At 42.2% G+C, this 25,985-nt stretch overlaps 1 protein-coding gene across 1 annotated transcript in view; it reads right to left on the bottom strand.

Moving 5' to 3' along the window:
* The window catches only part of COX10 (cytochrome c oxidase assembly factor heme A:farnesyltransferase COX10), a 138,319-nt gene extending 112,732 nt beyond the window's left edge, over positions 1-25,587 (bottom strand). Inside the window, exons 1-4 of the mRNA XM_088468456.1 lie at positions 25,497-25,587; positions 10,471-10,598; positions 8,991-9,291; positions 4,745-4,869 (exon numbers count right to left, since the gene is read on the bottom strand). Coding sequence (XP_088324582.1) covers positions 4,745-4,869; positions 8,991-9,291; positions 10,471-10,598; positions 25,497-25,503 — 561 coding nt within the window. The 5' untranslated portion in view covers positions 25,504-25,587. The remainder of the gene's footprint in view (positions 1-4,744; positions 4,870-8,990; positions 9,292-10,470; positions 10,599-25,496) is intronic.
* Between the last annotated feature and the right edge of the window lie 398 nt (positions 25,588-25,985).

Below are 25,985 nucleotides of genomic sequence, written 5' to 3'. Positions count from 1 at the left end.
TATTTAAAAAAAAAAATCACTTCTGCCTCAAATCTGACCTTTACCCCTGCACGCTGCAGGATTCTCTCCACGGCTTATCTGGTACATACATTCTAACAGAGAACATGGATAACTCCTGAATCTAGGCGGATTTACAGTCTGTAGCAGACATATATTTGGCCGTGGAATATTTTAGAAAACATATTGTGCATTTCACTTACAAAAAAAAAAAGAGTAATTTTTGCAAATTCTAGTCTAGAATATCAGTTAGACCAACTCGGACCATTCATTAAAGCACATTTGTTGCCCACAGACAATGGAGGCAGCCATTAGCGGCCTGCATCAATATTCATGAGACCGCAGCCTATACATTCATTGAGAATTAGTGAAATAACGGCGACACATTGGAACCAATACTTTAAGAAAGCAGCTAGAGAGGTTACTGAGGCACAGGGCATGCAGACAATGTGGCCTGAGTAACACCTACACATTCACTAGGACTCAGCTACCATCCTTAGGCAGTCTTACCATCCTGCTAGCATTAGGAAAGAATTACTAAGTGTTTTACGATTATTAGTTATAATAATTATATAATAGTCATAATGCTGGGCATGCACATCCAGATAAAATGTCTGTCAGACCGACAGACATTTTATCTGGCAGCCTGCCAGCCGCAGATGTCGCCGGCATACACTGTGAGATTACATAGATTTCTCTCACAGTGTATCAGCCCGACATCTGCGCACCGCCCCTGGGGGAGGAGACATTTCCCTGTTCCGTAGGAAGGAACACATGAAATGTCTGTCTGTTGGCCGCGGCTGGCCATACACTGCCCGATGCGACCGACAGTTTACCGGGAAATATCGCATTGGATGGGCATGCTGGACAATCCGGCATGCCCGACCGAGCAATATTTAACCCTCGGTCGCCCCCCCCCACACGCTACAATTATAACCCGCGGATCGCCCCGATAATTGTAGCGTGTATGGCCAGCTTAAGTACTTATAAAGGGACATTCGTTCTTTCCTATTCTGCAGCTATATATTAGGAAAAATTAAGAAACAGTTAAGTCCCTGAAAGAAGTAGTAGGGTAGTTCTTGCCCACATGATCTTAGAACCTAAATATATATGTGATGTGCCAAATAGAATGGCTGTCTTCCTTCTGGTGTAAGATATGTGAAGCAAAATGGAGAAACACCATGAATCTGACTGTGCAGCATTTTACCAGCAGCTGAAAGCTTAGGCTTCTAGCATAACATGACAGGAGCATGACAGAACAGTCTTACTGCTTTCTGATTCCGCCTGGTTAGCCTCATGCCTCCGTCACTGATCTCCTGCCTTGAGTGAGGAAATTATAAATGCACTCCCTCATGTGTATCATATTTTTCTTGTTTTGGGGTTTCTTTCTGTGGGAAGGGGGGTTATACAGTACAAATACAATATGCCATATAAAACAAAATTAAAAAAACAGAACAAATAGGGGTAAGAGGTAACACCTGAAATCCTGCTTAATGAGCTAAAATGTGACTTAGGTAAAACTCACATCACAGACTTTCAGACATTAAGGGAAGTGAGAGTTCCCTCTGCTGATACAATATAATTCCCTGTGTGTGCCTGGGAGAGAGCCCATTAACAGGACAGGTTTTCTAAACATTAAAAGGTGTGCTCCAGAGATAATAGGGAAATGGCCTCCTTGCTTCAATTATGTATATGACCTGTCTAGAGACGTATCTACTGATCTTACAGGCAGACAAGAAATCTGCCACAGTCAGCTCATCTTCAAAAGATCCTTTCCTTTTTACCATATTATGCAACACTTTGATTGTGACAACCAAAGGCACACCTCCCCCAGACAATATATACCCACCAGGCGCCTGGGGTGGAGGGGCTATGGACAGGTTAGACATCACACCCCATAGAAGACATCCTCTTTTTCTTAAGGAATTGTAGTATTAAGATCAACATAAGGATAATGTGAATTACTTGAAACTAATTTACTTATCTTACAAGTAACGTGCCTGACTGTGAATAGGTCTACTTGGTATGCCGAAACACTCTGCTCTCCCTTATCTGCGGAGCGCCTCAGTCGCAGGCTAATGAAAAGTATGTATTACAGGAGGGTATTAAAAAGACTGAAAGAAAGAATCGGAGGAATAAAACTTTAGTCAATTACATTTTTTTTGCAGACAGGACAAATGCAAAATCTTGAGGGCCTTAATGGATCAGTTACAATCTTGTGAATATGAAGCAAAAAACATTTCCCTATGGCACAAGGACAAAGAAAGTGCGGGGGTTGAAAAGCTGGGCCATCCTAAGCTCCCAATAGCATCAAACGAATATAAAAAGCAGATGTATGGCCGCATATACTCATGTACAGAGATTACACACAATTATAGTCACTGAACAAGTTTGAAGTGCAAAAAGATTGTAAATATACAACAAAGCAGGACTGGCAACCTGCAGCTCCTAGAGAGCTACACAATAGCAATCTGAGAAATGACGTGAGTGGTGTCGCTCTAGCCGAATGCTGGGTACACACCTATACAATCATCGGGCCAATATCGAGAGAACGGCTGTTGGATTGTATCATTGTATAGGTGTGTACACTGTCCCGATGCAGTAGCATTAGCCGATAAATGGCTTTTAACGCCCCTGCAATGGTCGGGATCGGGAGGTCGCATCTTATGTACTGTTTAATATTTATCGATTCGATCTCCCGATCCCATAGAAGCCCGTACACACTGTGCTATGTCTGCAGTGTGTACGGGCTGACAGGGGGTCACACTGGGGACAGACTGCAAGGCTGATCGGGACCGTTTTAGCCTGCAATCGAAAAAGTGTGTACCCAGCTTAAGCCAACAGATCTTTCAGCTGTAAAATACCAAATAAAGAAACTCAAAACCAGAAGGAATACATATGCATGGACCTCTGAGACGAATAGATTAAATATAGATTTTGAAAGATTTACAAAAACATTGAATATTCTTTAGGGGAGAGTCAACAGTTTTTTGGGTGCCGATAATGGGCGCCTGACAGACCAATTCAATTGTTTTGGGTGCTCATTAATTATTGCACTGGTTTAGCCATGTAAAGCGGTTATACCTGTCTAAAGTCCTGGTTAGAGTGCCCAAAATGCGTTTGGGCACCCAAACCACAGACTTTTTGTACATTTCTACTCACCATCTCAGGAGACAGCGAGCAGAAAAGAACATTACAGCACTTGCACCCGATTAGAGCAACAATTGTACTGCTATTTCGGGTGCCCAAAAACATTTGAATTTGCCCCGTAAAGTGAAAGAACCCCCCATAAAGACAAGACCACAAAACATAAAATCACAAAAAAAAATTATACTAGCAAAGTTCTAAAGTGTTTGTTAACATGAAATACATATATTACCGATATCTTAATAAGTGGATTACAAACTATGGGCCTAGAATGTATAGTCTATTAGGTGATTAAATATTAAACCAGGTTAAAAGAGATATTGATTTGCCGAGAGTGAGGATAAGATTCAATGTTATGCATTTAATATGTTACCTGTGTGCTGCACTACTAGTTTTCTAACTATATGGAGGCGGAAGAACAGGTTTGTTGGAGGTTTTCAGATTCCTGAAGGCATGCAGAATATTTAGGAATCATACATTTTAAATATTTTAATTTGTTGTAAACAGTTTCTGAATCAGGAAAATCTCACTTTATTTGAAATATAACAGTTGTTGTTATTACAGATAATAAACACAAGGTTAGATGACATACATAGCCTGCAATGGTGGTAACAATACTATCCATTTAGTTCAAATTCAGCAAGATCAATGAATAATAATGAACAATAAGGCTGGTGGTAAATAACCATAAGTAGAAATACCTTGCACCTATGTATAACAGACAACTCCTGATAAGAACGAACATATATTTAACATGTAAAACCCATACCCAGACATGGTACTATAAACTAAATTGGTGATAATCCATTTCTCCTGAGGCCTATACAATGCACAACCAAAACCATCAGGTAGGCAACCAGTCACTGGCAGGGGATTCTAGGACACCTAACTCAACAACACCTGGAGACTCACAGATATCCAGTCTGCATTAAAACGGTTATGGATTGAAAGATCTACCGTAAAAAGATAGACACCAGTTGTTAGACAGGGACAAAAGGTCGACATGGTCGAAAGGTCGCCATGCATATGGTCAACATGTTTTTTTGTTCATTTTCTAACCCTAATCTTCACCCTTACCCTCCCATTAGTACCTAACCCTAACCCTCCCTCCTGGTGCCTAACCCTAACCATCGGGGTAGGTGCCTGACCCTAACCGTCCCTTCTAGTGCCTAACCCTCCTGGTGCCTATCCGTTGGGTTAAGTGCCTAACCCTAAAAAAAATAAAAAAAAATAAATAAAAGTGTCGACCATTTTCATGTCAACCATTTGCATGCCGACCTTTGACCCTATCGACCTTCTTACATGTCGACCTTTTGCCTGTCAAACATCTGGTGTCTATCAAGACATTGTCTACCTTTTTACTTTAGATCGGATACCCATTAAAACAGATCCTCCTCCTACACTGCAACAACCCTGCTTTCTGGCATGTTCCAGAATTCGCTGAATGCTAACATGATCAATTCTCCTTTATACATTTCAGAGATGACCTTTCTATAGGCGGACATTATAACAATGTTAGTCAAATGGATTGCTTCAACATATATAAATGATGTACACGCACTGATCTGTCTGTACGGATAACAAAACCAGACAACCTTACCTGGTTGATGGAGTTGGCAGCACAGGAAGCAAGGCCAGTTCCAACAGAGGCCAACAGGAAGCAGCTAAGGTCAAAAGGTACAGGAGCCATGGCGTAGCCCGCTGAAGCTGTGATCACCACCAAGGCTGCAAAGGACAAGTGTAAGAGTCCAGTGTCTTGCTCATACAATGCAAGGCCAGATAAGAAGATATTCACACTTTATGAGGATATAATGCATGAGTGATGGGAATATAGGAAATAATAATGCTCTTTATCATTTTCAGTCATGACTATTAATCAAAGGGAATATCTTTAATGACAGTGGCTATGTTAAGACAAACTTCATCCATGCCAATAACGTGCAAAACTGCAACTGAAATATGCGGCTTTGTGAAGGCACATGGATAATTTTGCACAAATTAATCGATGTGCATAGATTTGTAGGCCAAGATGGCGGGCGGCTCTGTGGGATTCAAAAGTCTAAACTGGCCATTGAGAATCACAAACAGTTTCTAAGGACACAATCAAAGAATGGGCAGTGGACATGCAAAATGATGAAGGAGGACAAATGCATTATGTGAATGAGCAACAGCGAGTGACAAACTTTACCATATTTCAGACACATTACAGATAATTATGCATATATGTGAATTTATATATAATGTCTGTATTAGTATATCCTGTTATCAATGTTATGCCCTTGTACAGCAATATGGAACTCTTGTGGCCCATCAAATTTATCTCAGGCAAAAACTGCACTGATCACACCCAGCCCTCGCCCATGCAGCAACTGTCATAGATTTCTCAGAAGACAAAGTTGTGCTTTTCCTTAAAGAATAAATTTTTTTTGTTATAAAAAAAAGTGTGTGTAATATAAGCCAGTGGTTCGCACCCTGGGGTGCCTCAGGGCACGTGCAGTAGTGCCAAGGGTTTGTAGTCCAGTATCAAATAAAATTATTTTTAGTCATTGTGATTAGCAGCCATTAGCACTGGTTTTGCCTATCAAAAAATATGTGGACAAAACGAATCGCAGCCCTGTCAGCCACCACATAACTGAGCCTAAGGGTGACAGGTAAGCACAATTTACTTCATTTCATTTTTGCTGAAATTCTTAATAAGAAACTTTTGGCCCAAGGGTGCTGTGGGAAAAATGCTGATACTCTAGGGCGCTGCGATTCGACAAAGTTTGGGAACCACTGATATAAGCAATAATGGTCATCTACTCTACATCCTTATACAGTCATTGAAGTACTCAGTGACTTCAAATATCCTAGTATATCAAGAGAGGGAGCATTATTCCACATCTTATTACTTCATCTAGATATATGGGATTGTAAAAACAAAACTACCTGTATTAGCACATTTCTTTAGGTAATTCCTGACACTCAAATGATAAAATTATATAAAGTAAATCATGGATTATACTACAGACACTGCGCCTCATTCAGAGTTAAGGCCCCCATACATCAGAGATTGATTGCAACAATCGTGCAATTTACAATCGATTGTGTATAAAAAAAATTCCCTTTTTCAATCGATTGTGTCAATCCTGCAATCTGCAATCGATTGAAAAAGGGAAAGATTTTTATACACAATCGATTGTGTCAATCCTGCAATCTGCAATCGATTGAAAAAGGGAAATTTTTTTATACACAATCGATTGTGTCAATCCTGCAATCTGCAATCGATTGAAAAAGGGAAAGATTTTTATACACAATCGATTGCAAATTGCACGATTGCTGCAATCAATCTCTGATGTATGGGGGCCTTTAGGTGCAATTCCATCTATAAGGGTGCAGATTTGCACATGAACAGACCATGTTGCGGGTCTAACCTTGAAACACAACAGTGTTGCCAATGTGCATAATTAGACACCCTAGTTGGATTCCCTATTGTCTCTAAATTAGTCCCCTTGTATTTAAATCCCTATTAGCCACTTCTCTAGCACTGCCTTCCCTCCCTTTGCTCATACATTGCAAACCTACAAATATTGCAGCCACAGATATTATTCTAAAGCAATCTCTTCCCTCGTTCTCCCCTCCTAGCACTATCCCTGTCATCAGTGTTCATCTGTTCCCTTCTCCATTCTTCCCTCCAGTGACTATGGCTCATTGTTTCCTCAATACTCCTCCTTGTGTGACCCATCATTGCTTGCTTCTCAAGCCTTAGTGAATCTCTCCCCACTACCCCTCTACCCCCACCTTGTTTTTATAGTTATCCTTTGTATTTTTGCAATATGTATGCAATTATGTTTTCACTGAAGAACATTAAGTACAAAGCCACAGAAAACAGCAAAAAAGGAGATTTTTATGTTTAATATATATATAAATAGTTGAAAGCCACTAGCCTGGTACAATAATATTTTAGAAAAGTATCCATTGACTTAATACTACTCGATATCTCTCTAACATAAGAACATTAGTACATGGAGTAGAAACTTTTAATCTAGCAAAATAATTTGGCAATTATTAAACAGCAGTAATCGCCTGTTCCAGCTCAATGTGCTGTCCCACTGATAATAAAGAAAATGCCTCCATGTCTTTTAGAATTCATACTTGCTGCATAAATTGAATTTACATACCCAGGTTTGGACTTAATTACATCTAATTACAACAGTGGTGGAAAGTCCCTTTAAGCCAATATAAGAGCTAATTTGAAATGAAAGGGATAGTTTTCCGCAAACAGTTCTTGTTATTTATTCCAGTTCTGCGACACCAAACTAACCACAATCAGCATTCTGTATTGCTAATAAGGCACATGAGGCACAGGGTATTTATCAAGTATGAATTTAACAAAATCGCAGATTTTCTAAGATATTGCAGGTGGTATATAGAATTAATTAAAACTATGCATGTTGAATATATTTTACAACTCAACACACTGGGTTTTGCCTTTAATACAATTTCTGTTTTAAATACCGCAGAGAAAAATAGCAGAAAATCATCAATTGTGGTACATCAGTACTTCATAATCTCATAGTCTTGCTAGGTCTCTGCTAGATGTTTTGAAAATTGCAGCTGGAATTCAGTCAGAAACACAAAGGCAGATTAACTATATATCTTCCCGTTGCAATTGTGAATAGATATTAATACAATTTGTACTGTATAAGCATCCCTACATTCTATAAAAGTGTTACTAGGTCAGCAAGCAGTTATCTTGCCTGGGTATTTCATCTCTGTTGCATACAAGAATGTAGCTGGCCTAGACAAAAAGTGTAGTATAAAACTGTGTGTTACAGGTATGTCCTCATGCACCTCTCTCTTTTGCGCCATATAGAGACACGCGTCTTGGGCTATTCCCGTGCTGCACACTTTTTTCCTCAATTATGCTACTTCTTCCTGCCTCAATTTTCCATATTAATTCATAATAAAAGTCACTTATTTAGCATAATAATCCATGGCAAACGTCACTAGTATCGGGCCTGTCTTTTGCCTGCTGCATTGTCTTCTTGTATTTTAACTTGGATTGCGTACTTTTTCCTGTTACTTTTTCCTTCTTTGTGTTACTTTTATATCAGGTTTGAGATTTAGTTTGCAAACAGTGTACTAGGTACTTAGCATTACTTTATTTATTTTTTTGCAAACAATTGGTATAAAGTGGCAGTCTAAGTATAATAACGCATGGCAAGGGTCATTCGTATCAGGTTTGTCTTTTGCATGTTTAACCTGGATTGTGTACTTTTTCCTTCACTTTGCATCTTAGCTCACACCTACAGTGTACTGGGTACTTAGGTATAGTGTTTTGGCATGGCTACGTAGCAAAACCCATGAAGCGATTTGAGGACAGGTATATGTGGACACATCTGTAGCATATGTTTTTCCATCTAATAAGCAAAGTAAAGAAAATTTGTTGAAAACTGTAATGCTTTTATTCATAACAGCTATTGCTGCAAATACCGGCACTGTCATGGAAAAAACAGGATTTTGGTTTTATGGTATGCTCTATGTATGTAAAATGATCATGCTAAAAAGCCATGTCCATCTATACCATTATTTAAACATGCTGAAAGGGAACTGGGCAGAAAGCAAGCAGGATAGATTTAGAGTAAACACAAGTGTATGGTGTAGCTCATGTAGAAAAACTGCAGTGTGACGTCAGCACATTTCCACATGAGCCCGGGAAGCATAGAAAATGGCTACTTTTCCTGTACACCTACATAGTGCTCTAGGCAATCATATCCCCATCATGAGAAAGGTTGTCTTCAATATGCTGCTGCTCAGAGACAATTCTGTAGGAAAAGGAAGAACAGGTAGATATCAGTACATACCCGATAGCCTGATTTTGGAGAGACGAGCCAAAATTCCAGGTAGTGTGGACAAATGTACTTTTATTTCCTTCCAGCCTCTCTCCTCGGGGGAAGCATGGGGCTGCACGCTTATTTTGGCTGCAGCTGCTAGCTCTTCCTGAGCATGGTTATCTTTGGACGGGTCTTTCATTGGCGTGGCGAGCACAGCAGATACAGCTTTTCTCTCTTGCAATACTGCTGCACTGTCTTCTTGTATGGTTGAGTCAGCCAGGTCTGGCATGGGCTTCGCCCTCTGGCATAAAACTCCACACTGCACCACATACTGCAAAAGTCAAAGATATGATAATTAAAATGTGCGTGTATTCCTGTTAGCTAGTCTCATATAGCCATATATTCAGCCATATGAGGACTCAGGTGGCTCCTGCAGTAGGACAAAAGGTACACTCCAAAAAAGAAAAATGGTTTCTCGAATATCTTCATCTATGACAAGCTCCTGATCTTGTAATGTGCATGTGTCCATTGTGACGAGTCACTGTTTAATAGAAAGCAACTTGCATAAAGATAAAAAAAAGCTGATAATAATGGTTTATCTATATGGCAGACAAGTTTGAAGCACAATCACTGAAAGTGGTACCGCGTGCCCTTGATAGGCAATTGTAAAGGGCGTTTCTATCTTAAGATAGTTTTATTCTATTCTCTTGTACATGCCATGATTAAGTTTTACCAAACACTTTCCTTTTCCTAGGTTTAAATCATCCGCACTTTGTTTATAATAGAATATTATGCAAAACTGATCATAAAGTGCAAAGAAACTAAACCAATCTGGCCAATCACTCAAATGTGTGTCTGAAAGCTAAGTTGGATATATACTAATCCAATGAATTAATATCACCTGAATATGGATCACCATTATAAAATACAGAAGAATTGATGAGCCACAGCAGTTAGAAGTCACAGAAACATAACCTATAATTCGGAGCTTTGAGGGAGACCATTGCCATTCATTAACTATAAGAAGACTGATTAAATTCACATTAAGAGTAGCTAATAGAAAATGGTAGAAAGGGAAAATATTCCTCAAAAGTGTCCATTGCAACAAACGCATCATAATTCTTAGACTATGGCAATGATGGTATCCAATGTTGGGGGGTTATTTGCACTGAGCAAATTGATGGCTCTCTCATCATTTCTGGCCTTTAAACTTTAAAACCCATCTGACAATACAATACTTTTGTATGGTTTACCAGAATGTTTTTCTGCCAAGGTCGTAAGAAGCTCTATATTTAGCGATTAAGGGTTTGTAACACTGAATTTTGCTATACTCCATCCGTTATCATGCTGGAGATTAATAATAATAATAATAATAATAATAATAATAATAAAAAAAACAGGTACTGCTGACTTGTTAATTCAGCTGACCGGCTCCTGACATTACTTTGAATTGCTGCTTCATGATGCTGTAAGATACTACAGTAGCTCTAACCTCCAGAGCTGTGCCTACCTTGCGTTTTGATGGATGGAAGATGAGCCAGTAGTTGCTTCTTCTCCTGTATATATGGAGCAGGCGGAATGCTGCTGGTGATACCGCAACTGTCCTGCGAATCTGTGCTAGGCACATTCCTGCCACACCTGGAAGGGAAAAGTCACATCAGCTGATGTAAGAACAAGTGTCTATACGTATGAGTTCATACATTCATGTCACAATTTTTTTATGCCGACCTAGAGCCACGCAACAGGATCAGAATTTGACGGCATACATGGATGGCCAAACTAGAAAAGTCCTGGACATTGCATATTAATTTTCAAGTAAAATACACACACACACACATATCTATATCTATCTATCAATATATAGCACAGTATTCTCAAGATCACCCAATCCGCATAGTATATATACTCATTCCCAGGTGGTATGGCCTAAGTTTAGTCCCAAGGGACTGGCTAATTTCACCCTCCACCACTCAAAGCCCAGAAGGAGCCCATCTGGTATTTGCCTATTTGGTGTTTCTGCACAATTTCTGCTACCAGCACATTGAACTTGTGTCACAGGGGACTATTACAATTGCAAAAGCTTTGCCGGCATTGCTAAAGGGACCCCACATTCTAAGACACTGGAACTGGTAACTATTATGCTGTGCTAACCACAGCTTCTCATCTAACACCAGGAGATTGCGCCCTGTTTGGACGTACTCATGAACTTAAGCTCCCACAGCCATACCACCTGGGACTAAGTACATATACTATGTGGATTGGGTGATCTTAAGAACACAGCTATAGAATAGTTTTATTTTTTATATATGTATTTTACTATTGTGATTGTGCTTGCTATTTTCTGAGCTTAGATCTTACATTTAATGTGATTCATGTACAAAATGTTATTTGAGCGCTGTTTATAGTTATTTTCTGCATTATACCTTGTGAGAACTGACTAACCTCTTTTATATAAAGCTGCTCATTTATCATAGGGTCTACATCACATGGTAGCGCCCCTTCGGTAATTCTTTTGCCGTTTTTACTTTTGATATTCACGTCAAGCAGCTGGTTATTTCTTCGCTTACACGTAAGCCTGTTACGTTGTTTGGAAGACGACCACTCACACAGGACAATCAACCTAATTTCCCAACATGCCTGATAATGATCCTAATGATGTTAAAAGGATGATTAGAAGGCTGTTTTGCATGGTAGAATAAGTAAAAACAGCACTTCAAGGGCCTGCCTACAACAGAGGATGATGCCGTTGTTAATTACAAGTTATACTCATTTACCAAATATATTTCTTGTTATAATTAAGTCTTAAATAACTGAGAAGAGTGGAGACACATCCTTACTATGTGTCAGCATCATAAATTGGAACGCCTTAATAAAAGCATGTTCCTGTACAAAGTGTATATGGAGGGCACAAAAGCCACACCACTGACAATACAGGCCAAGGTCGTGTAAGAGCACAAGCCCTTTGAATGGAGCAGAAAAATGCTCTGAGAATCACCAGAGAATGGCCTCACATGAATCTCATTGAGATTTCTTCCCCACAAAATTACCATCCTCCCTTAGTTATCAGAGGAAACCATCTCATCAGCACAGCAGCAGGGAAATCGCTCAGAAGCCCCCCACCACAATGCATCATACCAACATCATCACCATGTTTAAAAAGGGAGTTGGGGAAAGGTGTTATTGTGACCGTTTCCCTGATAACCAACAAAATCCTCGCAGCCAGCCAGCAGTTTACATTAGGGGCTTATTTATCAAAGCGATTGCTACAACGTAGGAACTTTAATTAGCACAACAATAAATGTGATAGTGAAGGTGCTTAATTAGCAAAAAAACACATTATTGGGACAGTGAATGAGTTTCAATTAGTAAAACAGTACATTAGAGAATAGTTAAGACACTTAGAAGTTTTAGAAGTGGAGATCACTTTCAAGTCAAACCAATCAGAACCATTCCCTGAATCCCTATTCCACTCATTCCTAGCGCACAACTTCCAGAAACATAAAGTTATACCAGCAAACACAATGTGTATCTGACTTAACATGTAAAGGTGTATTGTAACATTCAGTAAATCTTGGAATACTTTTGATTTTTCTGGTCATGTAAAGGGGTTGATCTACCACCTCGTCATAGACACATCGAGTCATGCAGTGTAAAATGCCTGCAGCTATCGCCCAATAGGTTTCACATTGTAATTTCTCATGAGCAGACCTCTCTACTCTGTTCCAAGTCGGCACCGTCCCTGTCATCCATGTTGTCCTTATTCTGTTTCTATGTGTGATTTGTTATACGGACTGTCAGGTGCTGCAGAGTTTTGTGGCACTGTATAAATTATGATAATTGACACTATCTTATCTGGCTTTCAAATTGAAGTATTATGGGTCTCTCACCTGACTGGTATGTTATGCTTGTTGTGGATGAGTTCCTCATGTAGCCTGTTAGTGTATGGTCACTTGAGACATGGCTTCTAATAACCCCACAAGGTACCAATTAACATACATGTGGATGTTCAGCGTAATACAGGGATTATACTGTATAAAGCATTGAAATTCGGGTTTGAATACCATAAATCGGCATTGTGTCCTTGGGAAAGACAGTTTTGATGTACATGTCAGGCACTAAAATCTGTGTGTGCAAAACACAATATAAAATTGAATGCACTATTTTCAAGATGCATTTAAAAAAAAAAAAAAAAAAAAGCACTGCTTTAATAGTAGAAGTAATCACCGGACGTGCCACCGGAAATTGTATTACAGTGCTGGATATACACGTTTGTCTATGCCATAGCTTGAACAGGTCAGTCACATTCCCATGCTAAAGGGAAAAAAAATGCCTAGAGTAAATGACTTTTCATATGAGTCCAGTACATGGGAGAATGATTTGCGAAAACATTGGGGTCCCTCTCTCTTTCCAGAAAAAGCAAACTTCCCACTCCATCAGATACTTTTTTGTCACTGACCAAACGTAATTGGTATGAAAACATGTTGAACAAGCACTTTCACAAGATCATTAGACAGGAATTAAACAAACACTTGCTCAAATTTTTCCAGTCCCTGTGCCGTTCCCAAAAGCAGCAGCTAAACACACAGGGTTTTAGAGCGCCTGGTAAATGTGGAAGGGTGAGGAAATTAAAATTGCTGCCACACAAATATAGAGGCCTGTTATTTTAGTGAGTGGTGAGTTACCTTAATGTAAAGATTACTACTAAATATCATGTCATTATATAAATAAACAAAAGTAAAGTGAAGTTCTTAAACACAATTACAAAAGCATTAGAGGATTTATCACATATGCAGCTCCAGTTGCTGATTTTATGACTGAAACCAAACTAAAAAACCAAATGTAGTGTGTGCTGCATATCTAACCACTAGACATCTGGTGCAACGGGCACATGGGTGCTGTAAACCATAGCAACCAGTCTCTTTGTTTTAGTATGGTTTGAAAATGGCTGGTTGCTATGGGTTACAGTACATCTGTGCACATAGCACTGTGTTATTAAAGAAGCTTTTCTATACAGTAATTATGTAATAAAGAGCAAAGTAAGCAGTATCTCAACCAGTGAAGAGAAAAAAACTGAAGAAGATAATTTACATCAGGGGTTCTCAAACATTTATTTGGTGAGTACCACAGGCCCTCCAACATGACCCGTTCCATCAGGTACAAAATGCTCTGCTCCTGGACTTCCCTCTTAATTTATGATTGCCGTCACCTGTACTGAAATACCTTTGTCATCATTAATAACTAGTTAATTGATAAGCAAGGTATTTCAACACGGGTGATGGCAATCATGAATTAAGAGGGAAGTCCAGAATGGAACCATATGAAAATAGGTCATGTACCACTTTGCAGAAGGTATGAATTTATAAACATGTAGCACATCTCCCGCATGAGCTATGGAGGGGGTAATGTATTGTAGCGGCCCTTATGATACCGCTATAACGCTTCCTGCTTCACCTCTTTACTGAGGTGAAGCAGGAAGCACTAACGAGAAGATGTATTAATATCTCATCGGCAGAGGGAGGGAGCGAAAACTCTCCCCACCGGCGATCCCCGCTAGAGCTCACAGCGTATCAGCCTAGTGCTGATGCACTGTGTCTCACTTCCGGCCAGCTCCACTGAGCATGCGCGGGATCTCGTGGTCCCGCGTGCAGCCCTGGAACCAGTAGGTCCCTCAGCAGGGACAGCGCTGTCCCTGCTGTGGAGATAGGGCAACGCCAGCTGCAGTTGTCGATATCGATAGCTGGCGGAGCAGTCAGGCGAACTGATCGTTCATACATTGCCAAGGCTATTGGCGCTGCAATCTTGCAAATAGCAGCCCCGACAATGGCATAGCGCCCCTGTCATTTACCGCCCAGCCCCCCAGTAATACATGGGGGAGAAGCAGTATCAGCGCATATAACGTGCGCGGATGCCGATATGGAGATCCATATGCCCCATTGCCCCTGCCACAGGCTTCTCTCTCTACCCCTCCACTTAATCCTGTGGGTAGATGTATTAACCGCCGAAGCGGCATCAGCGCACATTATGCACTGATACCGCTTCTCCCCTATGTGTGATTGGGGGGACTGGGCGGTAAATGACAGGGGCTCTATGCCATTTTTGGGGCTGCTATCTACAAGATAGCGCCAATGTGCTGGGCTATGTATCAGTGATCGCGGTGAGCCCAAAAAAATGTGGGTCCCAGGGACCCCTCACTTTAAAGAAATCGGGGTCCTACCTGACATTTTCTGGGTCCCATCTAAATCCCATGAAGAAAAGTAGCAGATGACATTGGCCCCGGTAGGAAAAAAAAAAAAAAAAACACACACATTGGCCCCAGTAGGTAAAAAACACCACATTTGCCCCACATGAAGAAAAAACACACACATTGGCCCCCACAGGAAAAAATCTAAACACATTGATTCAACTTCATTGCACTGTGTCACTGCATCACTGTAGCTGGAGGCGGAATGTAGGTACACAAAGTCATGTCATCGCACCACCGTCTCTGGGTCATGCCAGGATCGGGCTGCATCTGAATCACATGGAAAAGTCCAGCGCTGCCAAACTACAAAGGATGCAGCACTGTGGGTGCAGGCAGGCTTACATCAGAATATGTGGGACCAGTATAAATTAAACAAGTAGGGCTCCGCAATCGGAGGCACGCAGATAGGGGGAAGCGGGCAGATGCTCACAAAGGCTGGGAGGGCAGAGGCACACATGGGGAGCTGGGGCAGAGGCACACATGGTTGGCTGGGGCAGAGGCACACATGGGGGACTGGGGCAGAGGCACACATTGGGGGACTGGGGCAGAGGCACACATTGGGGGACTGGGGCAGAGGCACACATTGGGGGCTCTCCATACTCCCCAGGGCCTGGCAGCAGTGACATCGGATCGGCTGCCTGTCATTACAGTGCACTGGCTGCGGGGAGCTTTCAGTCGGCTCTGCAGCACTTTGTACATCTGTGTGGTGAGCGGTCTCTGGACATTCTCTGGACACAGCGCATCAGCACTAGGCTGTGCTGTGAACTCCCCCACTCTAGCCGATGAGATGTTAATACATCTAATCAGTAGGGGTTCCTGCTTCGCCTCGGTAAAGAGTTGGATCCCCGGATCCGGGTGGATCCATTTACACTGGCAAAATCCCGAGCTAATGCGCGCTCCCGTGCATCAACCCAGGATTCTTATGTTGGTGTAAAAGGGGTATTAGTAGTCTGCATTCTGATTGGACCAGTATTTAGTTACTTTCTAGTAAAACAGTGGGCTCGATTCAATTGAATGTGAATTAAATAGCGCTGTTAGGATGGAGAATGCCCGTTCTCCCGCCCCTTAAACAGGTTGTTTAGTCGCGAGAACGGGCATTCTCCAACTAAACTTCCCGGTGCGATGCTGTTTCTGCGGCGCTAAGGGCAGAAAAAAACGCATCGAGTCTGTACTTTTGTCGGTTTTCTGGAGGGGTGCGAGAAGAAATCTTTAACAGTGCGCTGAATTGAATAGCTCCGGGAGCTCCCTCCCGGTGCTATTTAATTCGTGTTCAATTGAATCGAGCCCTATGTATTTAGAAAGCTATTCAATTGTTTAGTGTAGCCAGCCAAGAGGCTGCACTTATCGTGCATTTCTGCTTGCACTCTCTTGAGGTACGAGCAGAAATCCATGTAAAGGAGGGTTTCAGGGCAGGTTGCAAGTGCCTAGCACGGGAAAACTGCTTATCATGGCTAATTCTGTGCAATCGGGCGCGAGGAAGGGACCAGCATAAGAAATAAGGGTGCTATTCAATTGATTGTGCAAAACAATTTTATAGCTCCCAGGCTCTTTAGACGGGAGCTTATATACACACAAACAAATGAATTGCCCCCTTAATGTCTAAAATTTAATTATTATTATAAAAACCCACAACTCGTCAGTTTCAGCATTATGCAATTTCACTTGCAAGAATTTTTATTTTCTTCACTGCAGCAGCTGTCACATCATAAAAGACCAGTGTAGCTGGTAAACCGTGCTTCTATAAACCGTTGATTTATGGCCTTGGTAAGTATGATCTTGTAAGAAAGTTTCCACTAGTGGAGTCTGTACTTAGTGGGTTTAAAGGAAGAAAACAAGATGTATAAGCAGTTTTATAGGGTGTCCAGATTACACAGAGGGTTGCTTAGGTACCTTGTGCTGAAAAAGTACAAGCACTGATTTCTAAGAGTTTCCATTTTTAATGACGCCTTGCCAGGTTTACATGACAAACTAAAAATTAAGAAACTTTTATTGGGATAAGCTCAGTTTCCCCACCCTTCGTTGGCTGCATGGAACATAAGATCCAAAATGTTTCCCTGTAGACCTTCTCGAATTGTGCTCCATTGGTATACCTCATATATTAAAAGCAAAGAGAGTATAGCAACGGAAAATTCCATTAATAAGTGTGATACACAAATAGGTAAAGGAAGTAGTGAACAGAATAAAAAGAGCTGCTTGCAGGAAATATATTAATAACATTCTTAGCTAGAAGTCCAGTATCATATTGGACACTGCAGGTTCTAACCTAGCTGATGCACAAGGGGGGAGTTTGGGGGAAGTTAGAGTTAAGCTGTGTGAAAAAGGCTTAGGGCTAGTGGTTAGGGGCATTAGTCTCCTCTGTCACTGTCGAAGTTGATTGACAGCTCGCCCCGTTTTGTAATCGGGGAAGGGGGGGTGGCTGCACAAATGCAGGCATTCCCTAAGGAACGCCTGCCGTTTGTGGGCGGCCCTAATGACGTCACTCGTGATGTCAGTAGTGGACTTCCTGCTCTATTAGAGCAGGAAGTTCACTCTGGCTTGTGGGACCAGAGACTCTCCTGCAGGGTCTCGACGCAAGCCCGATGGTCGCGATAATCGCGACCATCGCCAGGCCACTCGCAATACCTGTGGGTGGTCACCCACAGCTTTGTGAGCGGCCTGGAGCCCGAAATTAAAAAAAAAAAAAAGCGCCCTGATTCAGACAGAGCGAGCGCCTCTGAATCAGGCCCATTGTGTAGTGATTTGGTCTGTACGTTTTACAAATGTATAATTATGGTGGTTCGTTGTAAATGGATTGCCATGTGCTTTGTATTTACAGTCAGGTGCATAAATATTGGGACACTGACAGAATTTTCATATTTTGGCCTCTAATCACCACCACAATGGCTTTGAAATGAAACAAACAAGATATGCTTTAACGGCAGACTTTCAGATTTAATTTGAGGGTAATTACATCCAAATCAGGTGATCGGTGTAGTAATTACAACGGTTTCTATATGTGCCTCCCACTTTTTAAGGGGCCAAAAGTAATGGGACTATCAACTCAAAAGCTATTTCATGGACAGGTGTGGGCTATTCCCTCATTATTTTATTATCAATTAAACAGGTAAAAGGTCTGGAGTTGATTCTAGGTGTGACATTTGCATTTGGAATCAGTTGCTGTCGACTCTCAATATGAGATCCAAAGAGCTGTCACTATCAGTGAAGCAAGCCATCATTAGGCTGAAAAATCAAAACAAACCCATCAGAGAGATAGCAAAAACATTAGGTGTGGCCAAATCAACTGTTTGGAACATTCTTAAAAAGAAAGAACACACCGGAGAGCTCAGCAACACCAAAAGACCCGGAAGACCACGGAAAACAACTGTGGTGGATGACAGAAGAATTATTTCCCTGGTGAAGAAAAACCCCTTCACAACAGTTGGCCAAATCAAGAACACTCTCCAGGAGGTAGGTGTATATGTGTCAAAATCAACAATCAAGAGAAGACTTCACAAGAGTGAATAGAGGGTTCACCACAAGATGTAAACCATTGGTGAGCCTCAAAAACAGGAAGGCCAGTTTAGAGTTTGCCAAAACAACATCTAAAAAAGCCATTACAGTTCTGGAACAACATCCTATGACCAGATGAGACAAAGATCAACTTGTACCATAGTGATGGGAAGAGAAGAGTATGGAGAAGGAAAGGAACTGCTCATGATCCAAAACATACCACCTCATCAGTGAAGCATGGTGGTGGTAGTGTCATGGCGTGGGCATGTATGGCTGCCAATGGAACTGGTTCCCTTGTATTTATTGATGATGAGACTGCTGACAAAAGCAGCAGAATGAATTCTGAAGTGTTTTGGGCAATATTATATGCTCATATTTAGTCAAATGCTTCAGAACTCATTGGACGGCGCTTCACAGTGCAGATGGACAATGACCCGAAGCATACTGCAAAAGCAACCAAAGAGTTTTTTAAGGCTAAAAAGTGGAATGTTATGCAATGGCCAAGTCAATCCCCTGACCTGAATCTGATTGAGCATGCATTTCACTTGATGAAGACAAAACTGAAGGGAAAATGCCCCAAGAACAAGCAGGAACTGAAGACATTTGCAGTAGAGGCCTGGCAGAGCATCACCAGGGATGAAACCCAGCGTCTAGTGATGTCTATGCGTTCCAGACTTCAGGCTGTAATTGCCTGCAAAGGATTTGCAACAAAGTATTAAAAAGTGAAAGTTAGATTTAGGATTGTTTAGTTTGTCCCATTACTTTTGGCCCCTTAAAAAGTGGGAGGCACATATAGAAACCGTTGTAATTCCTACACCGTTCACCTGATTTGGATGTAATTACCCTCAAATTAAATATGAAAGTCTGCAGTTAAAGCACATCTTATTTGTTTCATTTCAAATCCATTGTGGTGGTGAATAGAGGCCAAAATATGAAAATTCTGTCAATGTCCCAATATTTATGCACCTGACAGTATATATATTGACACTATGTGATTATATGGGTAATACTGCATTTAAATAAGCTTTATATAGGTGGTATTTAGTTATTTATGACTATGAGTATTGTTTGTTGCCAAGCAACACAAACATAGTGTTGAACCTAGGCAGGCGCTGATTGATGACATTATCTTTCCATGACTACACTCGTGTGTTGATGGCTCGTTATCAGCGTTCTGCAGGTGAAGGTAATTTTCTTGATACTTGTGGCTATATATGTCTATTATTGTCATTGTGTTATTGTAACCTGCTGTCCCTGACGAAGGGGGGAACCCCTGAAACGTTGTAAAAGGAAAAATAAAGAACCATTTTAAAGACTACTGAGTGCCGTCCTGTTTCGTGACTTCTATGGAATGAGTTTTATGGTCTGGAAAGTCACTGTAGCAAGTAATTGATTCACCCAATATGTGAGTGCCGGGTTCAATTGATTGGTTATATGTATGTATGTATGTATGTATGTGTGTGTGTGTGTATGTATATATATATATATATATATATATATATACACACACACACACACACATATATATATATATATATATATATATATACATACACACACACACACATTGATTCTCCCATATCCGAATATTTAGAAATAAGAAATATTTTGAGATAGTGAAACCTTTGCTTTCTGATGGTTCGATGTACACGAACTTTGTCACAAAATTATAAAAAATATAATATAAAATGAACTTCAGAAGGTGTATATAATTGGTCTCATTCCCAAGAAATTTAGTGGGGCGCCCTATTTCTGAAGGGCAGAAAGCACCCTGCCCTCCAGCGCGGCACCCCGCTGAGACAGCCTACGGTTATCTCCACCCACAGGTCACAGTATCCCGCGGGTAGTCAAAACGGCGGCGCAGCAGTCACCACCGGTGAATGGATGTCGGGCGCATGCGCCTGGCATCTATTCACTGTGACCGCAGCGCTTGTGGGCTGCCCGGCATGTCCGTAAGTGCCGGGCACGCCCCCAGGAGTGACGAAAAGGGGACACATCATAAAGACACGCCTCCTTTTCTTTGGCCACGCCCCCTATAGAGAAGCGCCCGGCATCCATTCCCCCTGCCAGCAGCGCTTGGGAGCTGCCCGGCGTGTCCGTAAGTGACGGGCACGCCCCCAAGAGTGACGAAAAGGGTGATGCGTCTAATAAACACGCCCCCTTTTCAATGGCCATGCCCCCTTTTCGGGTGCACGCGCGGCAGTGCCTTCTCTAGCTCCGGCACCCTGCCTGCCGCCGGAGCTAGAGTGAACACAATATATACATATGAAACAGACAAACAATGAGATCATCATAGAACGTTACAGATGTCAGGGATCCACCAAACCTAAAGGTAATGCTGGCCATACACGCTGCAATTATCGGGACGATCCGCCCGATATCGGCGGATCGCGCGATAATTGTAGCGTGTGTGCGGGCGACCGAGGGTTAAATATTGCTCGGTCGGGCATGTTGGATTGTCCAGCATGCCCGTCCGATGCGATATTTACCCGGGAAACTGTCGGCCGCATCGGGCAGTGTATGCCCAGCGCAGCCGACAGACAGACATTTCCTGTGTTCCTTCCTACGGAAGGAACAGGGAAATGCCTCCTCCCCCGGGGGCGGAGCGCGGATGTCGGGCTATACACTGTGAGATTTCTCTCACAGTGTATGCCGCGGACATCTGCGGCTGGCAGGCTGCCAGATAAAATGTCTGTCGGTCTGACAGACATTTTATCTGGCAGTGTATGCCCAGCATAAGTAATTTTCAGTATTAGAGTAGAATTGATTGATCTCCCAAATATTTTTTAAGCAGAGCATCTTCAAGACAATGGGGTCTGTATCAAACAGTAAACGCATGGAGAAGTTGCCCATAGCAACCTATCAGCTTAGAAGTAGCATTTATCAAGTACAGTCTATAAAATAATAGTGTTCCTGCTAGGCTGTTTTAGCGGGGTACCACGCCCTGCCCAATTTCAAATGGGCAGAATACGCCCAAACCCTTCTGAAGGTGCCCCGCTAAAACAGCCTCCGGGTGCCGTCCCCACCCGCGGGCCACAGTGTCCCACGGGTGGGTAACTTGCGGTGTAGCGATCACTGCCGGGTGAATATATGCCAGGTGCATGCGCCCGGCATCTATTCACAGAGAAGGGAGAGCTTGGGAACAGCCCGGCATGTCCGTAAGTGCCGGGCATGCCCCCAAGAGTGATGAAAAGGGGGGTGTCTTAGAGACACGGACCTTTTCTCATGGCCACACCCCCGGAGGCGCGCACCGGCGTGCCCTTTCTTTATGTCCAGCGCTGGACCTAGAGTAAACACTATAATAGGTAGGAGCTGATTGGTTGCTATGGGCAACTTCTCCACGCTTTTCACTGCTTGATACATTTGGCGGTATTCAATTGTTATAGCGCATCTGATATCCCATCTAAAGTGATGAGAGATCGCAGGGCACTATTAAATTGTTGCTGTTTTTCGCGCTGATCGCACCCAAAGTGGTCGGGTTTAGCCGTGTAAAGTGGCTACCCCCGACCGAAGTGCTGGGCGCGATCGCGAGAAGTGCTGTTTTGGGCGCCCAAACAGGTCACTTTTCGCACATTTTAGCTCCCACCATCCTGGGGCTGCGAGCTGAAATGGTGTGCTGGCAGCTGATCACGCCCGACAGGAGCAACAATTTAATAGCTCCTGTCAGGCGTGTAAAGGGGCGAAACAATTGAATCCCGCCCATAAACCCCAATGTATTTTTTTATAAAGTAGACCTCTACAAAGCATCAGGATAGTGAATAATTTGCTATTGTGACTAAAATTTCACAAAATAGCATCAGGGCAACAGCTCAATTCTGCAATGATAATGCAAACAAGCTGGGTTCATAAAACCATGCAGGAAATCAGGCAAATGGAAAGCACATCTGAACATTTTTTACACAATCTCACATTAATACATATCAATTGAGCATCACATGTACAAAAAGTGATGGAATACAAACATTGAGAAAAAGCGAGGAGGTCCTTTAAAACTTTTATATTTTTAATGCACGACAATTTCTATATTACGCAGCAATCAAAACACCTCAAATGAAGTGTATTAAGGCCTCTATACACTACACGATATCTTTAACGATTTGTCCGATTCTGACACATCGGAACGACAAATCGTTAAAATGTGTAGTGTGTATGCACTACATCATGTAGTGCAGGGGTGGCCAATAAGCGTCTCCTCAGCTGTTGTTGAACTACAAATCCCAGCATGCCTTGCAACAGTTTTAACATGGCCAAATAGCAAAACTGTGGCAGGGCATCTGGGATGTGTAGTTCTATAACAGCTGGGGTGGTCGCTTATTGCCCACCCCTAGTGTAGTGCGTACTCCCGTGGGGTCATCCGCCTCATCGCCTGATCTTATGTGCAGCATGTAAGATCAGGCAATACGGCTGACGGTCCCATGCAGTACTATGTGGGGCTGCCGGCATATCGGGCACCAGATCGGACGGTATGGACCGTCCAATATGTCAGCAGCCCGGGTCGTGTGTCGCATCGCTGGGTACACACATCGTTTAGTGTGTACCCAGCTTTACATTAAGTTACCAGTCTAGTGAGAGGATCTTTTTTCTGTTCACCTGCACAATTGTACACCAATGGGCTAATCCCCTTCTAAAGATACATTTCCCTTGTTTCTTCAAATCCTCAGACTTTTTCCCTGGGGTCATCAGCCTCATCACCTGATTGAATGAGCGAATGTTCATTACTCATGATGTAACATTCGCTCTTTCCAATTAGGGACTCAGCCTCTCTCCCCAGCTGTGGTATGGTGGGAGAATAAATGCTATTTTAGTTATTATGTTCTGCTTTAACATAGTCTAAAGTACAACTGTAACTAAGTAATATGTGTTAACATATAGGTGACCAAGGTCCTGCTTACTGTACATAATGATGAAATTGTATTTAAAATAATAAAGTTTGTGGTCCTTTAAATAGGGTACTCATTAATTGATGCAGTCAGTTGAGTTTCTATGAAGATTACCACTGTGTCTGATTATGTGGATTCCCTTGTGAGCATTTTTGAGTAGCTCTCATGGCCCTACAAACCAAGCAATTCAAAGGCACAACTTGAATTACGGGAACATCAAGAAATCAGTCAGTCATATTAGTGTCTTTCTGATATAAAAGCTTTACGTGTTTGATCTCTGGAATGAGAAAAATAGATGACAACTGGGCTGGCGTTACTAGAGTAGGATACAACATCGATTGAGCAAGATCCGCTGTTTTCAGCACTCAATATCATGAATGAGAGTTAGTTTCGACTACATGAACAATGATCATGAAGATGACATAACTATGATATGAGGAAGAAAGTGCCCGCTATATGGGACTTATTAGTGAGGGCTTACACTGTGGCAGCGAGGAAGTGTCTGTGCTTTTGACAGTGGCACCCCTTGGCATTGCTCATTAGTGAGCCAGGATCTTTTTTTACAATACAAATAGAGAGCTAGGGCCTTTATAAGACATCATACTATGGCCAGGGAAAAATTAAGAGTCAGTGTTTGTGAGAACGCAGCCTAAAATTCAGTAGCAGCTGGTTATATGAGTGAGGTATGAGACACTTACCTCAGAAATGTCACTAGTCCTGGTGAATGAATGTCTTATCTGTGTGTGGATGAGACTTTTGTGTCCCTTCATTTCGCAGATACAGTGGGCCCTATGTATCAAATACTGGAGAGAGATACAATTGTGAGAGATAAAGCACTAACCAATCAGCTTCTAACTGACATTTCACAAGCTGCGTTTGAAAAATGACAGTTAGGAGCCGATTTTATCTCTCATCAAGCTTTGATACATAGGCCCCAGTATGTGCTCCATACTGTACAGACCATACTTGCCAATTCTTCCTGATTGTCAGGGAAACTCCCTGAAATAGTAGCAATCTCCCTGACTCCCTGCAGGGTCTAGCAATCACCCGGATTACACCTTACCCCCGTTTTGTGGCTGTTATATACATTCAAATGAGATCATCAGTGTCATTTTTCTGCATTGGTTATAAAGTACAATGATCTCTATGCCTACATCTATTTTTTTTTAGAAAATGTATCTTGCTAACTGCTTTGGGGCTCATTTACATTTGGATGTCAGTATTATGACACACCTCTCAGATGTAGCAATACATGTGCACTTTATCTCTGTGCTCAAAGGGGTAACTTTCACAATCTCCTTGAAATGCTTTTTTAATAGTAGGCAAGTAAATACCTCCCAACATGACCCTCTCCAGGAGGGACACAATACTCTGGTCCTGGACTTCCCTGGTAATTTATGATTGGTGGCGGCTCCAGGGGTGGGGCTGCAGCACAGTCCAAAATTCAAAGAGGGGAGTCACACCAACTGCCAGTGAGTCCCAGCCAGTGAAGTTTGGCAGCGTGTGAAATGACAGTTGGTGTGACTCCCCTATTTGACTTTTGAACTGTGCTGCAGCCCCACCTCTTACAGGGAAGTCCAGGACCAGAGCATTGTGTCCCTCCTGGAGAGGGTCATGTTGGGAGGTATGCAAGTATGATACAGACCGACAGGAGAAACCACTCCGCATGGCTGTGTCATCTTGCCATACTATCGACAGAACCCAAAAACCACAGTATTAGAATATAAACCTCAAAAGCCGTTAGAACAACAATGGACATCACCTACAGACTGAGGTAAGGTAACTATCAGTCCCAGCAGTGTCCTATTGCGACTGCAGCTGAGGCTATTATGCGTATACTGCCAGCTACACCAATGTACTAACACCAGATAAACCCCTCTGCACAATGCAGGAGCAGGTGAGCCTGGAGACCCGCAGCTCAAGTACCTCTCATTCTGCGCCCGCTGTGCCCTCTCAGCTCATGTGCGCCGCCATCTTGCCAGTGACGTCATGTCAGAGCTTCCGAATCAGACGTACTTCCGCCCGGCTCAGGGCATGTCGCTGCCAGGTTACTAGAAGTTATTATTATGTCAGCGTGAGATACTAGTCTGTGCTTGCTGCTGGCATCTCTATTATTATTTACATGGCAGGGTAATAATCAGAGAGCAGTAGCATATGGAACTACAAGTCTAAGCATGCCATTGTTGTATATGAATATCATTCTTCAGAGGTACCGCAGCAGGTTGCTTATGTAAGTACCTTATGTAGGTGGTTAGGGTGTACCAGGTTAGCCATGTGACTCGGACACTGATGCATTCTGCTAATTTTTTTAGTTTTCATATGCAGGTCTCACCGTCTGCAACATGTATGTAATTGTAAAGCTAGCTATGTAGCATGTGTAATACATACGTGTCCATAATTACATGTCTGATCTGG

The sequence above is a fragment of the Taudactylus pleione genome, unplaced genomic scaffold (assembly GCF_031769625.1).
Source record: "Taudactylus pleione unplaced genomic scaffold, aTauple2 ptg000012l, whole genome shotgun sequence".
Taxonomy (NCBI): Eukaryota; Metazoa; Chordata; class Amphibia; order Anura; family Myobatrachidae; genus Taudactylus; species Taudactylus pleione.
Note: the sequence above shows the minus strand (reverse complement) of the source record. Positions and strands in the feature narration are given on the sequence as shown.